The 14649-nt window shown below is 34.3% G+C and overlaps 3 protein-coding genes across 6 annotated transcripts; 1 reads left to right on the top strand and 2 right to left on the bottom strand.

The window, feature by feature from the left end:
• Positions 1 to 571: 571 nt before the first annotated feature.
• LOC121117610 (pyruvate dehydrogenase (acetyl-transferring) kinase, mitochondrial-like) lies at positions 572 to 1861 on the top strand. Its single transcript, XM_040712053.1, has one exon. The coding sequence runs from the start codon at positions 572 to 574 to the stop codon at positions 1859 to 1861; it is 1290 nt and encodes a 429-aa protein (XP_040567987.1).
• Positions 1862 to 2163: 302 nt separating this feature from the next.
• LOC121118014 (ubiquitin carboxyl-terminal hydrolase 37) lies at positions 2164 to 4568 on the bottom strand. Of its 4 annotated transcripts, none has more exons than XM_071888968.1 (5): positions 4486 to 4568; positions 3865 to 4095; positions 3389 to 3784; positions 2476 to 3319; positions 2164 to 2388 (listed from the first exon to the last, which is right to left on the bottom strand). In XM_071888968.1, exons 2-5 carry the CDS (start codon positions 4067 to 4069, stop codon positions 2250 to 2252), a joined length of 1584 nt encoding a protein of 527 aa, XP_071745069.1. In that variant the 5' UTR covers positions 4070 to 4095; positions 4486 to 4568; the 3' UTR covers positions 2164 to 2249. The 4 variants fall into 4 exon arrangements, with proteins under 4 accessions (XP_071745069.1, XP_040568484.1, XP_040568483.1 ...); XM_040712550.2 differs by having other exon boundaries at positions 4406 to 4498; XM_040712549.2 differs by lacking the exon at positions 4486 to 4568 and adding an exon at positions 4154 to 4292.
• A 5223-nt stretch (positions 4569 to 9791) lies between these two features.
• LOC121118010 (carboxypeptidase B) lies at positions 9792 to 14019 on the bottom strand. The gene is made up of 8 exons (XM_040712546.2): positions 11741 to 14019; positions 11461 to 11682; positions 11230 to 11326; positions 10874 to 11173; positions 10715 to 10805; positions 10447 to 10652; positions 10311 to 10392; positions 9792 to 10072 (listed from the first exon to the last, which is right to left on the bottom strand). The coding sequence occupies exons 1-8, from the start codon at positions 11800 to 11802 to the stop codon at positions 9879 to 9881; spliced, it is 1254 nt and encodes a 417-aa protein (XP_040568480.1). The 5' UTR covers positions 11803 to 14019; the 3' UTR covers positions 9792 to 9878.
• Positions 14020 to 14649: the final 630 nt, after the last annotated feature.

The following is a 14649-nucleotide window of genomic DNA, read 5'->3' as shown; positions in this document are numbered from 1 at the left end:
TAAGGAGTGTGCATACTAGGTGTGAACTCAGGACTGTGCAAGGCTAGCTTATAGGCTATAACACGTAGGCAGTAGTTGCAAAGTGTTCATTGAATAATATTGGCTATTTCAGATAGCTGCGTCACAAATTCGATAACGCAATTTCTCAGCTGCTTCATGCCTCAATTGCAGCAATTGTTGAATGAAAGGAAAATTCTTTCAATATTAGACAGTTTTTACTTTATAAGTACAATATTTATCTTTATCTTATCTTTTGTTCTACTCAAAGGAAATTGTAATATATGTAAATATTATTGTACTACAGTAATGTAGGGCAGGATTTTAAAGTGAATTGAATTCAAGTTTTGCGTCTTTCATTTTCTCCTTTCCTTTTCTTCTGACTTTTCATCAGTCATCTGTGAGTTAAATTCTCTTCATACCACTTGACATTGTGACTAGCTCTAACCTTGAGACTGGACTGGAGAGTGGACTCAGTCTGTGTTCTTTTTTAATAGATATCACCGATCAGTTCCTCATCCCTGTATGGAACTAAAGGCGCTACACTTTTCCCTCCTTACAAGACAAATCGACAATGTACGGAACACGAATCCTTATTCGTGGTAAAAGGACGCTCTCTTACTCGCGAAGCTCTACTCTATCGGATGTTCACATCAAAAATATAGAAAAGTATTCCAGATATCGTCCCACACCCCTTACCATTCAGCGTTTCCTTGATTTTGGCCGTAATTTCACACCGGAATCGTCTTATAAATTTTTACAATTAGAGCTTCCCGTCCGTCTTGCCGGAATACTAAAGGAATTGGCATTTCTACCCGCTGAGTTACAATCTTTACCTCATTGTCAAGAAATTCATTCTCAGTATGTGTCCAGTTTGGATGACATCCTCAGGTTTGAGAAACAACCTCCTGAAAAAATTGAGGATTTTACTGAGACTCTCAAACAAGTCTATCGTCGACATGCGGATACGGTGACAACGATGGCTCATGCTGTGCTCACTGTAAAGGAATCCTATCTCTCATCAAGTGCTGCAGTTACAAAACTTCCCAAGTTTGAAAGAAATATTCAATATTTCTTAGATCGCTTGTACATGAGCAGAATTTCTACTCGAATGCTTATTAATCAACATGTTCTCTTTTGTGCAAGGGACAAAAATCCTATCTCGGATACAGAACTTGTTGGAACGATAGATCCATGCTGTAATATACTGGAAGTATTAGATCAAGCCTATAAAAATTCACGTTTCCTATGTGAACAATATTATATGAATGCACCCGAAATGCAAGTCCACACCCAGAATATTCTTCAACCAGATCAAGATGGAAAGATCGAAATTGTATATGTCCCTTCTCATCTCTATCACATCTTATTTGAATTAATTAAAAATGCAATGAGAGCCACAGTTGAGCATTCAGAAGGCAATGATACATATGACTTACCTCCTCTAATAGCTACTGTAGTTCGAAGTAAGGAAGACATTACCATCAAGCTTTCAGATAGAGGGGGTGGAATTCCACGCCGTCTCAGAGATAAAATTTTTCATTATTTATACACTACAGCTAATAACCCTGTTTTAACGTCCTCTTCACAAGATGCCGTAGCTTCACAACAACCTGAGATGGGCACTGGAGTACCATTAGCAGGCTATGGTTATGGTCTTCCACTCTCAAGATTGTATGCACGTTATTTTGCAGGCGATCTCCAAATTTATTCGTGTGATGGATATGGGACAGATGCTCTTGTTTATCTTCAGACTGAATCAGATCTAGCTAAAGAAAATCTACCCATCTACCATGAAGCAGGATCGAGAAAAATATATGAAGCGCACCTCACACCTAATGACTGGACTGTTGAGAGACCCTAATACCTCCAATAATTTATTAATTATAAACAAAGTCAGAATATCTATATGTAATCGAACTATGAAATCTGTCAAAATTAAAAAAAAATTGCACAAGCATCACGTTAGTTTAGTATTTGATTTAATAAAATTTGATCCCTGTAATGTAATGTTGATTAGGTGATTCTAAGCTATATAATTAAATAGTTGTAGATTCTCAGTCTGTCCTTAATTTAGTTTAAGACGTAATATATATAAAAAACCATAATCTCTCTTATTTGCTTTTTTAAATCGTATTTTTGGGTATTGAAAAGCAAAAACAAATCTGTAGAATGGGCATAAGATCTTTCCCAAGCACTTATATATATATCATGTAATAGTTTTTGAAACAAAAAAATAATAATAATTGATGCTATAAGTCTGATAGGAGTTGGCAATGAGTATAGATGAACAAGTAACCATTTCTCATGTTTTCGTCGCTTTTTACACTATCGAAGTTCCGTCTAAATACATTCATATCGTTATAGCGAAACCATGCCTTTCTATCGAACCTGAGCATTAAATATAAGTATATTATAATTAATTCATTATTAAATGGAAATGAAATCAAAGAAAAGGCTTGATTTTAATTAATTTACCTAAATACATCAGCAATATAATGGCCTGAAGAAGCGCTACTTCCTAAATGGCTGACTATAGAAGCTAATTGATAAGATATATTTATGGATTTCTTAGTGTCTAAATCACAGGTTTCACAAAAGCGCATATCCTCATTCGGACTTGGATCCAAAGGGGCATTAAATGAACCCTCTTTAGGGGAACCAGCCTCTTTCAAGGAATATCGTATGGCAAGAGCAAGTGAGTCCTCTTCATTTAACTTGCCAATTTGCTCCTTGGATAGATTTCTCAACTTTTCAGGAGTACCTAGAAGGTTTGAACTCGTGATTTCCTCTTCATCATCATCAGACCATAGTTCATCATTTTGAAAGATATAACTCTTCTTCTCAGGAAAAACGACGTCTTTAATTGTGAGTGAAGATAAGTTCAAGTTCTCAAAAATGCTAATTGCATTTTGTATCTTATGATTCTTGACATCACTGTGAGAGTCGTAATTTGAGCGTGGAACGTGAAGAATAAGAACGCGAGGTAGGGTTTTAAAAGAGCTAGTGAGAATGGCAGATCCATTTCTAATTCCACATTTTTCGCATGACCATTGATCAATCTTACTAGCAGAAAATGTATTTTCTAAAAGTCCGCCGATAGAAGTCCGTTTGTTATCATCCACTGGAGAACTTAGGGTACATATTAAATTTTTCGAAGTCATGGAGCTCTGTAGACCACAAGAGGAGCAAGTAACAATGGTCTCAACTTCATACTCAATATTTTCCGTAATGGGATCCGAAGCTTGAAGAGACTTACATTGTTCACGAAGAGTGTCACAAAACTTGAGTAGAAACTCGTCGGCGTCGTGCATGGAGTTTCCTATAACGACAAAAATGAGAGGGTATCAACAATTACCTATAAATTATAAGAAACATTAAAATGAACAACCTTTAAATGTGGAATCAAGATTAGAAAGGATATTTTTCAACTTGAGGATCTCTTTGGACACTAATGACTGATTTCCACATTCTTTGGCCTCAGCAAGAGCACAAAAACTCTTTAGGAGAGCAGGAACTCTCCCACTATACGTAGATTTGATGTCGAGTAGACCTTGTACAAAGCTGGGCTGCGACAACAAACATTGCAATATAGCATTTAAATAGCAGGTCTGATAAATGTTGGGAAATCCAATGCGATGAGAGGCTAAAATATTATTCTTTTTAGAGTCAGTTCTTTCTGGAGAAGAGTAATAGAGGCTTTTGGATGTGGCATAGGGCTTAGAAGGCGTGTTGTGAGCTCCAAGAGGAGAACTACGACATCTTCGAGGATATGTTTTAAATCGAGCTGTAAAAATTCAATGAGTGCATGATTAGGTTGTTCTGTATACATACGTCAATACAATATTAAATGAATAAATATCATACATTTACTCGGAGATTCGTAAAAGGAAGAGGTGGAATGAAATAGTTGTTTATTTCCATTGATTTCCTTGCATTGACTCTCGGGCGACTCAACAACAATTTCTGCTTTTTTGGGAGAATTATTTTCATCATTTTCCTTGATAGACTGAGGGCTTTCGAGGACTCTACGGAGGATTCCCGGCGATGAATTCCGAACACTTTCCTTCATTCCGAAGCTCCCTTCATCACATTTCCCTAACATGAATCACAAAACATATATTTAACAATCAAACAAGCTGTGACTGCTCAGTACTATGAATCGAGGAAAGTCTCTTTCTTCCTTTTTTCAGGGAGCAGTGAATGGAATAAGAAAACCGGGAAAAGAAAAAACACAAAAATATTATGTGTATGTAGTTTCTAAAACAAAACTTCTACATAACATAACATCATATGAAGGATATAACTAATAGTCTAAAATAAAATAATTTATATTATTCTGTAGCTTCTAGCTTTCTTAGGGTACTTAAAAGTACATAATATTATAAAATATTGTATGTTAACCTACTATCTACAAGTCAATAGACAATATTATGATGCTGAATTACAGTTATCTGTTTATTTTATGTGGACTGATAGTTAATATACCTAAGTAAATAATTATAAGAATAAGGTCAGGGGGAGGGGAATTCGATGAATGATTACGTCATTACATAATGTTTGATCAAACTGCGTTTTGCTATAAAAGTATTTACTTTGTTTAATACGATGTGAATGCATTTCTAAATAAGAGTTGATTGGTTCAAAATTAAGAGTATAAACATTTGGTTTTTAAGGCTTGCCATATCTGCGTGATCCAACTTTCTACGGGGTATTGCTCAAAAGCGTATTATTTGATAATAATTAATTTTATGTCATAGCGTAGCTTTACATTAGTGATAGTTTCTTCGTTGAGGGAACCATAGATATCTCTGGTTCTTAAAGAGGAGGCAAAGGACAAGACGCCACGGAACATATTATTTAGCAATTCTTCTTCTACAATCATTCCGTAAAATGATAAGAATGAGAAAAACTTCCCCGATGCTTCGTAGCTCGTGGAAGAAGTGAAGGGGAGACTGAATACGGAGGGGGATTGTAGGGACTTGGCAAAGTATATGGCTCTTAAGCTTCCTTTATTTCGGGAATTTTTGTAGTTCCTAAGAAAAATAATTATCGATGGAAAGATAATATTTATCGATTTAATGTTTTATGTTTCGCATTGACATTAGCACCAAGAATTTTCACTAAGCTTGTGAAACATGTGCCCACTGCCGTTGAGCAAGGCTCACTCGCCTCGTGTATAGTATTGATGGTATACACAATCCTTGGTTTCAAGATAAATTTGAATAAGAGTTCTTGGACCCCAAGAAAACAACTTATTCATCTGGGTTGTCATGGGACTCTTCGTCCATGATGATTTCGTCCTTCCTGAGAAGAAAGCGCGGAAAATCCGAGATCTTATCGCTAAATAAGGGAGACAAATGTATAGCTACGCTTTTAATAAGATGCGACATAAATATTGTAGACTTATTAGTTAATGTCTACTTTATAATTGGGCTACATACTTTAGGATATTTTTTGTATCCTATCTTTTACAGGGTGATTCAAAACGAGCGGTTTTTTCCAGTAGGGATTTTTTGACAGGCGCGCACGAGTTTTGTCAAATTGTTGTCTGGTAGGCCACGTATAGCTCGCAGCGTAGAAAATATTGCGGCTGTAGCCGAAGATCGTGAAGAATCGATTCGCCACCGCTTTCAACAACTTGGCTTGTCGTATGCAACAACCTGGCTTATTTTGAAGAAAGATTTGGGTTTAAAGGAATACAAAATATAGCTTGTGCAAGAATTGAAGCCGCCGGACCTTCGTTTGCGTCGTGTGTTCAGTGAATGGGCTCTTGAACGTATCCAAGAAAGAATCATCGGTCCATATTTTTTCAAAAACGCTGCCAGCCAACACGTTACCGTCAACGGCGAACGTTTTTGGACCATGGTAACAGACTTTTTGGTACCTCAAATTAAAGTGCATGGTCTCCACGATATTTGGTTCCAACAAGACGGTGCCACTTGCCACACAGCGCCCGTAAAAATGGACTTATTGGGACATCATTTTGGTGAGCAATTAATTTCACGTTTTGGCCCCGTGAATTGGCCACCAAGATCATGTGATATCACACATTTGGACTTTTTTCTTTGGGCTACGTAAAAGCAAAAGTCTATGTGGATAAACCAGCGACGATTGAAGCATTGGAAGCAAATATTGAGCGAGTTATTCGTGAGATTCTGGTCACAATGCTCGAACGCGTCATCGAAAATTGGCGCGAAAGAATAGACCATTTAAAGGCCTGTTGCGGCCAACATATCAAGGGGATTATTTTCTAGAAATAATTGTAAAGGATTGTTTTTTCGGGTCATAATAAAGTTTTGACCATAATATAATATTTTATGTGTTTTATTTCTACAATCCAAAAACCGCTCGTTTTGAATCACCTTTTACAATCCTATATATTTTATTATAACTTATTCTGTTATTGATTATTAATAGCCGTAAGGTTGATAATTTTGGTAAGAATACAAAAGCGTACGAGAGAAGGGAAGAAATACTTATGGCATCATTGATTAAATAATATACATCTTCTTCTATCAAGAATGTTATCATTCCCGCCTTAATTATTCAATATTAATATAATATTAGATGCTGATAGTCGATAGAGAACTGAATAAAATGCCTAAAATACCGTCGCCTTCTGTCTGGATTTCTAAAAATGGAGGGCCAGGAATTTGGAAAATACTTATCGGATGAGAAACATATGGCTTGTCGGATTTGTCGATATAAATGTGCCTTTAGTCCCTGTCTAGAATTACACGCCACTCATTATCCTCGTCTCATATCAATAGTAAGGATATTCATCTATAAAATCAAGTTAACGATGAATACATCAAGTCAGACTTTAACTTGATCTCACAAAGATGCTTATTGCATTTTAGATAACCTTATCCAAGGCTAATCATCCTACGTTCAAAAAATTTATGGAGAAATACACGGGTAAATTCTTCCCTTCCCAAGGAACCATCATTAATTAATGGAGGGTGTTGGTAATGATGTCATTTATAGAAATACCCCCATGGTAAATTGTGAAGTTAAGATAATTTTCAGCATGTTTAGAGGCATACATACGAAATTACGAAATGGAACTCTGAATTTTGTACCATCTAACAATAAGTACTCATTTTTTTTAAATCTAATCATAAAATATGATTGTATTTTAGCTAAAATTATCAAGAATTATAATACACAACTCATTAAATGGGAAAAACAAGTGCTTAAATGGTCACAACAACGGGGGTAGTAGCTTTGGATGGCCCGCAACTAGTTTGTCTGGCATTAATTTCTTCACTTAAAGACTTGGGTTTGCTCTTTAGGTTTCTAATATTACATAGTCAATAAATATTACTTTTTTATCACTTAAGGATTAGCTATGGTTCATAAGCTCCAAGAAATTGTGTTCAGAAAACACATAAAAGGCAAAACAACTGCTTAAATGGTCACAACAACAGGGGTAGTTACATTGGGTGTAGCATTATAATTAGCAATTGTGCGTATACTTCATGATAATAGTATGCTGTTAAGCAAGCATAAATAACGGGGGGAATCTTTTTTGATGCCTTTAATAAGGAGTAATATTGCCGGACATTACTACATAATTAGCTTTTGCACTAAATCTTTACGATGGATTTAATTCTAACATTTGTTGTATTAGTATATTTATTGTGTAATTTTATTAAACATTGCACAATTGTTTATAGCAACTTCCACATTAGGAAAAAAAGGGTGATAATCTTTTTGATTCAACTCCACGTCTGACTTGTGTTTAGCAACTTCAAGTTATGACATATTTAACTGAATTCATGTCAGAACAAGAAAATATTATTTGGATCAATCTATTATTTAAATATTCTATATTTATAATTTATTGTTATTATTAGTTATATGATTACAATTGTTTAATTTTGTATATTTAACTAAATGTATAATGGTATATTTTTTAGTATGTAGATTATATTTAATTAAAGCCTTCCTTTTTAAACCTGGAACTTCAAATATATTTCAAAATACTCTACTTTGTCGTTTCATTAGTTATTATTCTGAGAATATGGTTCATAATGAATTACAATTTCATGGAGTGTGACGTTTTCAAATCCACTGTACGTCAAAGTATACGTTGTATATCTTCATTAAACATTTTGCTAATAAATACTTTCGTTATACCCTTAAAAATCATAATAAAGCAGGCAGCTGATTATCACATCAGTATTTTAAACAATGACACCATAAGTCTTTCTCCCCCCTCCTTCTCCTTGCACTCGTTTTTCTCTACAGAATTATCAACTTTATTAGCCAGGGACGTGTCAGTAAAAAAAGAGTTTACGTTGGTAACCTGTAAAATCTTAGTGCTCATATTATATAATTTCTCCTTATTTTGAAAATGTCAAAAGTAATATCATTTATCAAGGAAGAAGCACGATAGTTTTTATTAAAGCATTTTTAGTTTTTATCTATGTTACTAGAGCAAGGCTAGGCATTAAGAAAAGGGCTGCGCAGGCACAGCATATTCATTAAATAAATCTGTTTCTATTTCTGGTGACGTCATTTGGCGAGTCTTGGTTTATTATTAAAAACCAAGAGATAATAACATATTAATCTTCTTTATCTTTGTCTATATCTTCTGTATATATATAAAAGGGAGATTGTGTGTGTATGTAGATGTCCTTTATACATTCCCACACCATTGAACCTAGGAGGCTGAAATTTTGCATGGGTCCCTCTATTGAGCTAGGACAGGCTACGATGGGGGTGAAAATTGCAATTTCGTTTGTTTGAGGTGAAACAAAAATGAACTTCCAATTAAATATTGGATAAGTAAATAGAATAAAGTTTCTAGAAATTTGTCTGGAAATTCGTTTGCATATAAATTTGACTCATAAAAATTGATGTATATAAAAAAGACCATTGTTAATATCAGCTCCCAGTTATATTATTGGGGGGGGAGAAAACTTCTCTAAAGAGGAGAATCTTCTTCATTAGGGCAGCGAAAATATTATAGTTATATTTAAATTCATAAATATTTATCGTATTAGAGTAGGGTTGCCAGGCGTTTTAAGAGACATTAAGAAATTAAAAATTAATTCAGAACTCTTCTGCTTAATATAAAACAAAAAATAAAGACGGTAAAATTTTAAGAATTATCCTCATGTTGGTTGTATGATATACTAATAATTAAACATTATATAATCATTCTTCTTCCACGCGATGAGGTAGTAGTTGCTTTATTCTGTGCCAGACGGGCAACTCGCAGCCGCTTCCTGGAGTATGAAGGAAACGTCCTTATATTCCAAAATAGATTGTGTATCAATGAAAGCTCTTGATATTCCCTAACAGGTTAAGCAGGTGAAGTATTGGACCAAAATACAGGTTAAACTCTACTGCCTTGGCGTTTCCTGGCAACAAGGAACCCTTATAATATGATGTAATATATATCCTCCAGGCTGTGCAGGTGATCTACTAGGTTCAAGTCAAGTTAAATTTATTCGCCGCCACTTCCCTGACCATCCAGAAACCCTTCTAATATCCCAAAATATACCCCGACTCTCAGGATGTACAGGTGAAGGACTGGGCCAAAATATAGTTTAAACTCTACCGCACTCGTGTTTCTAGACAAAAAGGAACCTCCCTAATATACCAAAAAAAATACCCCAGCTCTTAGGTTGTCCGGTGAAGTACTGGGCATAAAGGCAGTTTAAACTGCACCCCCGCCGCATTTCTAAGCACCGAGAACCCCTTCTAATATGATAGAATAAAATCCCCACCACCCCTACCACATTAAGAATGCAGTCCTAGGTCATACCAACTCTAAAAAATTTACTTTTTTTCGTTCTATTTATTAAAAAAAGAAATATTAAAACATTTATAATAAATGATATACAGGATATCAATTAAAAATTTATTTATTGTAATGATACTTCATGCAATCTATCAAAGATGACCTTCATTCCTGCCCACAATTCTTCACCACTTTCTTTAATCTGGCTTGGATCCAAATCGAAGCCAAATAATCCACCTTGTCTCAATTCAACAGTGTAAGCATAAGTTGATCCCAATACACCAAGATACCAATCATCTGATGCTCCAGAAGCAGGATCTAAGAAAATAATCAGGATATACTATGACTCGTTCAAATATTTTAGAGATAAAAGAGGGTCGTCCAGGGTCATTTTTTTTTTGGGGGGGGGGGTAATCTTTTTTAAAAAAATTGAAAAATTCTCAAGAAATTAATTTTTTTGGAAAAAAAATTCAAAAACTAAATTTTATAGTAAAAAGCAAATATTGCTTAATTTTGCTCCTCCAGCCCACCGCCTTGCGGACGCCCCTGTACATACATAAATTAGCTGAGTTGATAGCTTCAAATCCAGCATCATGAACTGCGTTCAATGCATTGACTGCCTTCTTTGCGAGTCCCATCTATAATACATATACAATGAAAATTATTATTTTCAATATAAATATGAAGCTTACAAGCTCATCGTAATTCTCAGGATATACATTGTAGGCGTATCCGTAGGGCACCAACCACAAATTTGCAGCACTATGAAGAGACAAGCTCATTAATGGAGTAGGTTGTAACTTTTCAACATATTGACGAATAGCGTCGGTTTCAGGTTCAGAGAATGGTTTTAATCCAGGGAAGATGTTAGTGCATGGATCATCACTCACACTAGATTCTACACATTATATCAAAAATATTATGTACATATATTATAATACAAGCTAAAAATATAACTACCATTCCAATGGAAGGCCCAATTTCTGTTGGGATCAACACCTCTGCATCTAGATCCTTGATTTATGCTTCTTGTCTTTCTCCAAAAACGTCTCTATTTAAAAAAATATATATATAAAGTTATATTCTAGATCAATCCTAAGTGGAAACTTTATATCTCACATGTTCTCTGCTAAATTCATAGCCATCGGGGTTAACGGAAGGCATGATGTGGAAATTGAATTGGTCAAGGTAACGAGCATTTTCAGGATCTTCTAGAAGACTATGAATAATGTATGTGCCCATTGCAGGTGCAATCCATTCACGTGCATGAATTCCAGCCTCAATGAAGATATTGGGAGCATTAGGTCCAGCCTTCATAATCTTGATGACCTTTAAGTCTCTACCTTCGTAGGATTTTCCATAGGTTTCAACTTCGACAAAGCCATTATCGGCTTCAAGCTCATGCAAATAAGAAAAGATCTGGAACAAGAGAAAGTGAGTTAGTGTGGAAAATCAAACTCATTTGTGTCTTTTACATCGTCTGAACTGTAGTAGTTTTCAAAGTCAATTGATCTGGATGAAGTTTTGATTTTTCTTAAAGCATTTTCAATGATGGAAAATCTTTGATTAGTACTATAAGAAGGATTTGACAATTAATCATGGACCGAGTAATGATACACATAAGCACAGTCGCAGGAATTGTGAGGGAGATTTGTCCTCCTGAGACTTTCATCTCTGCATAAATATGTTAAAAGCTATAAACTTACATTTCCACATCCTCAATCAAAAGAGTAGAGGCAATGGATTGCTCCTTCAAGAATTGTTCGAATTTAGAAACGTATCCAGGAGCAACCATTACCTTAGCATAAGAGCCCACACGTGGAGACACCCAGAAGTCATAGACTCCTTCATCTGCGGATTCGATGAATTTGATCAATTCAATAGCTTTTGCTTGAGAATGAATATCTTCGGTTTGAAACACTTTGTATCTATTCCATGATAATGATTAATTATAGCCAGAGTAAATGAAATAATATAGTTTCTTACCCAATATAGTTACAATTTGCAAGAGCAAATAAAAGTGTTAAACAAGTTAGTTTAGACCACATAATGGAGACTGATGCTCTAACTGAATTACATCGTCGTTTATAAAGGTCTCCAAACTATTATTAATTCTTGATAAGCATTTGCAAAACTAATTCATATCCTAATATTTAACTTTGTGCAATTTACATAGTGATAAAATTCAATTTAAAGAGATATTTGATTCAAGCAAAGTTAATTATCCGTCAATTAAACAACATTCGACATTTTATTAATGTCCATCTGATTATAATTCAAAAATAACTTTATTTTCTATAACCATTATTTGTTATAATCTTTAGTTAAATCGATATAAAATATATATTAATTAATATAGCATTTGATATTGTCCCTAGATCAGTGAGGGCAACTTTCTATATTTGACAATAAGACTTGTAGTAAATAATATTTATATAAAACGAATCTCTAGACAAATTTCTACAAACTTTATTTATCTATGGATCCAATATTCCATTGATAATAAAAAAAAATTGTACCTTTAAAAAAACAAAACAAAATGAAAGTATATATTTCAGTGATTTCCTTTTCTGCCCATAAATTTTTTGATTTTGAACAAATATAGAAAACTTACTTATTCGTATAGTTGTTTTTTGAGACGCCAGTCACTTTTTAATTTATAGCTAAACCCTCTATGGAGTACTATATAAATTTAAAAAGTAAACATTCAAATAAAGGTTATCATTATCATAAAAGTGGTTGCTCGATATTTTACTAAATATAAAGCCGAAAGTAAGCTTTTAAATTATTAAGACAACACAAGTTAATAAATAATCTACTATAATATAATATTATAGTAGATATGTCCACGGATTAGCAAGTTTGTTTTAGAATTCTTAGTATGTGCATAGTAAAATAATTTGTATTCAAATATATAATACGGGTACTTCCTTGTATGTTAAAATATTTTTTATTTTCCATGTATTTAATTTAATTAAGTAATTATAACTACAAGAGTCTATGCAGCGGTCATTCCTAAAACCCCAAGGGCCGTTTCATACCATCGTTTTCCGAAAAAAACTTTAAGAAGAAAGGCTTGAATTTTGGCTTCTGTTATGGATGAAAACATTGTCTCAGCTGCTCCCAAGAACGCGTTTCTTCTTGGAGCAAATAACATCCTTCTTGAGGATAAAGGTTTTCCTTGATTCCTGAGTTAGAATCCCTGTTGCCAATGAGGTAACGGCAAATAAATTGGAAACCTAAAGAAAGGTAATGTAAATGCTCAACATTTGATGCCATATAGTGGAGCTGTCAACTCAATTTAAAAAAAAAAGGACATAGATCGTCTTTTGAATATATATCAGATGGTACAGTTAATGACTCTAAAGGATGGAAATATTTCTGTCTATTTGCTTAGAGGATTAAATAAAGATGTTCGTTAAGTAAAAACCAAATGCATATAGGCAATTTTGCTTTAATTGCAACAGAGGTTTTGAAATTCAACCCAAGTGAAGTGTACAGCATTAATTGGGACAGACCTCATTGTCCTCTAATTATTACTCGAGAAAAAATTCAAATGGATAGAATCAGAAACGAGATTAGATTACCGGTTAAGATTGATCTTAAAGACGAAAATGACAATCTGTTCAAAGTTGCGTTGGATTGCCGCAAACTCATCCTTGCTAGAGATGGAGACCACATTTTTGACATAAAACTCAAGTACGGCTATGGAAAAGTATGAGAGAAGGCATTGTGATCTATGCTAGAACCTTTTTGTGAGGTCAACTCTTAGAGGTGATATTTATTCAATTTGTTTAAAGGAAATTGTACCCTATTTAGATAGTTTTGGTAACCATATGAAGAAGAGGAGCCTACTCCCCTGCGTCTCTCATACATGGTAGGATTTCTCTTATTCCAAAGATGGGAAATGGAACTTTGCCTAGACATTGGCGTCCCTTAACCATCATCTGCGAATCTTACAGAGTATTGCCCTGAGTTCTAGCAAAGCAAGTGGAGCCTTTCCTCAACAAAGGACAGTGAGTTGAGCAAAAAGGTTTTTTAAAACTGACAAGTCTCCGATATTTCTAGAAATATTCAAACTGTTCTGGACTCAACTAAGTAGATGAATGTCTATGCCGTCATAATTTCTATTGATTTCAGTAAAGCAGTTGATACTATACAAAACAATTTTCTTCTCAGAGCCGTAAAAAAACTGTTACCCAAACGTTTTTTCAACCCCATCCGAGCTCTATTATAGAACAGATTATCGACAATAGAGATTGATGTACATAAGAGCAATCTCATAAATCTAAGGTTAGAGTTGTAGTCAGGGATGCCCTGTACCCCCTTATTATTTTTTGCAGCTAAGGAGGTCATAAATTGTTTTCTACTTAGAAAATATAAAGGCTTCGGTAAGAACTTAGTAATTGAAAAACCTTTGTTAGATTTATACGCAGAAGAACTTACAATAATGGTGGAAGGAAACTCTGAAAGTCAACTTATAAAAAGAATCAAATGCATTTTAAATGTTTTAAAAAAATTTAGTAATATATCAGACCTAATTATAAACAATGAAATAACAACCATACTTCACATGGGCATGGGGAAACCGGCGATTTTAACCGTGTAGGGATGTTGTATAAAGGATGTTGTCAATGTTTTAGGAATTAAATGGACAAATAAAGGCCCTCATGACTCAAATCGGAAATTGTTAAACTCTCTTGGCAACATTAACTAATTTTGCAATATTTAGGATTTTAATTTTGGGATCAGATCTACCTAATTGTACCATCGGAGATATCTTAAGCGAAGGGGCGGCAGCTCACAGATTCATGTAAAGTAAGTCACTTAGCTACGACTTAAACAGTACTATGGATATTATAAGACACAAATATAAAAAAACTCCCTTTTACAAG

The sequence above is a fragment of the Lepeophtheirus salmonis genome, chromosome 5, assembly GCF_016086655.4.
Source record: "Lepeophtheirus salmonis chromosome 5, UVic_Lsal_1.4, whole genome shotgun sequence".
In the NCBI taxonomy this organism is placed as follows: Eukaryota; Metazoa; Arthropoda; class Copepoda; order Siphonostomatoida; family Caligidae; genus Lepeophtheirus; species Lepeophtheirus salmonis.
This window is presented reverse-complemented; position numbering and strand designations above follow the sequence as displayed.

Coding starts and splice junctions, on each gene's coding strand:
- LOC121117610 (XM_040712053.1), top strand. CDS start 572: ATGTACGGAACACGAATCCTTATTCGTGGTAAAAGGACGCTCTCTTAC.
- LOC121118014 (XM_040712548.2), bottom strand. CDS start 4,102: ATGTTAGGGAAATGTGATGAAGGGAGCTTCGGAATGAAGGAAAGTGTT. Junction 3,785..3,864: donor TTACGAATCTCCGAGTAAAT/GTATGATATTTA, acceptor GAATTTTTACAG/CTCGATTTAAAACATATCCT. Junction 2,389..2,475: donor TATATTGCTGATGTATTTAG/GTAAATTAATTA, acceptor TTTAATGCTCAG/GTTCGATAGAAAGGCATGGT.
- LOC121118010 (XM_040712546.2), bottom strand. CDS start 11,802: ATGTGGTCTAAACTAACTTGTTTAACACTTTTATTTGCTCTTGCAAAT. Junction 11,174..11,229: donor ACTACTACAGTTCAGACGAT/GTAAAAGACACA, acceptor CTCTTGTTCCAG/ATCTTTTCTTATTTGCATGA. Junction 10,653..10,714: donor TTGGGCCTTCCATTGGAATG/GTAGTTATATTT, acceptor TATAATGTGTAG/AATCTAGTGTGAGTGATGAT.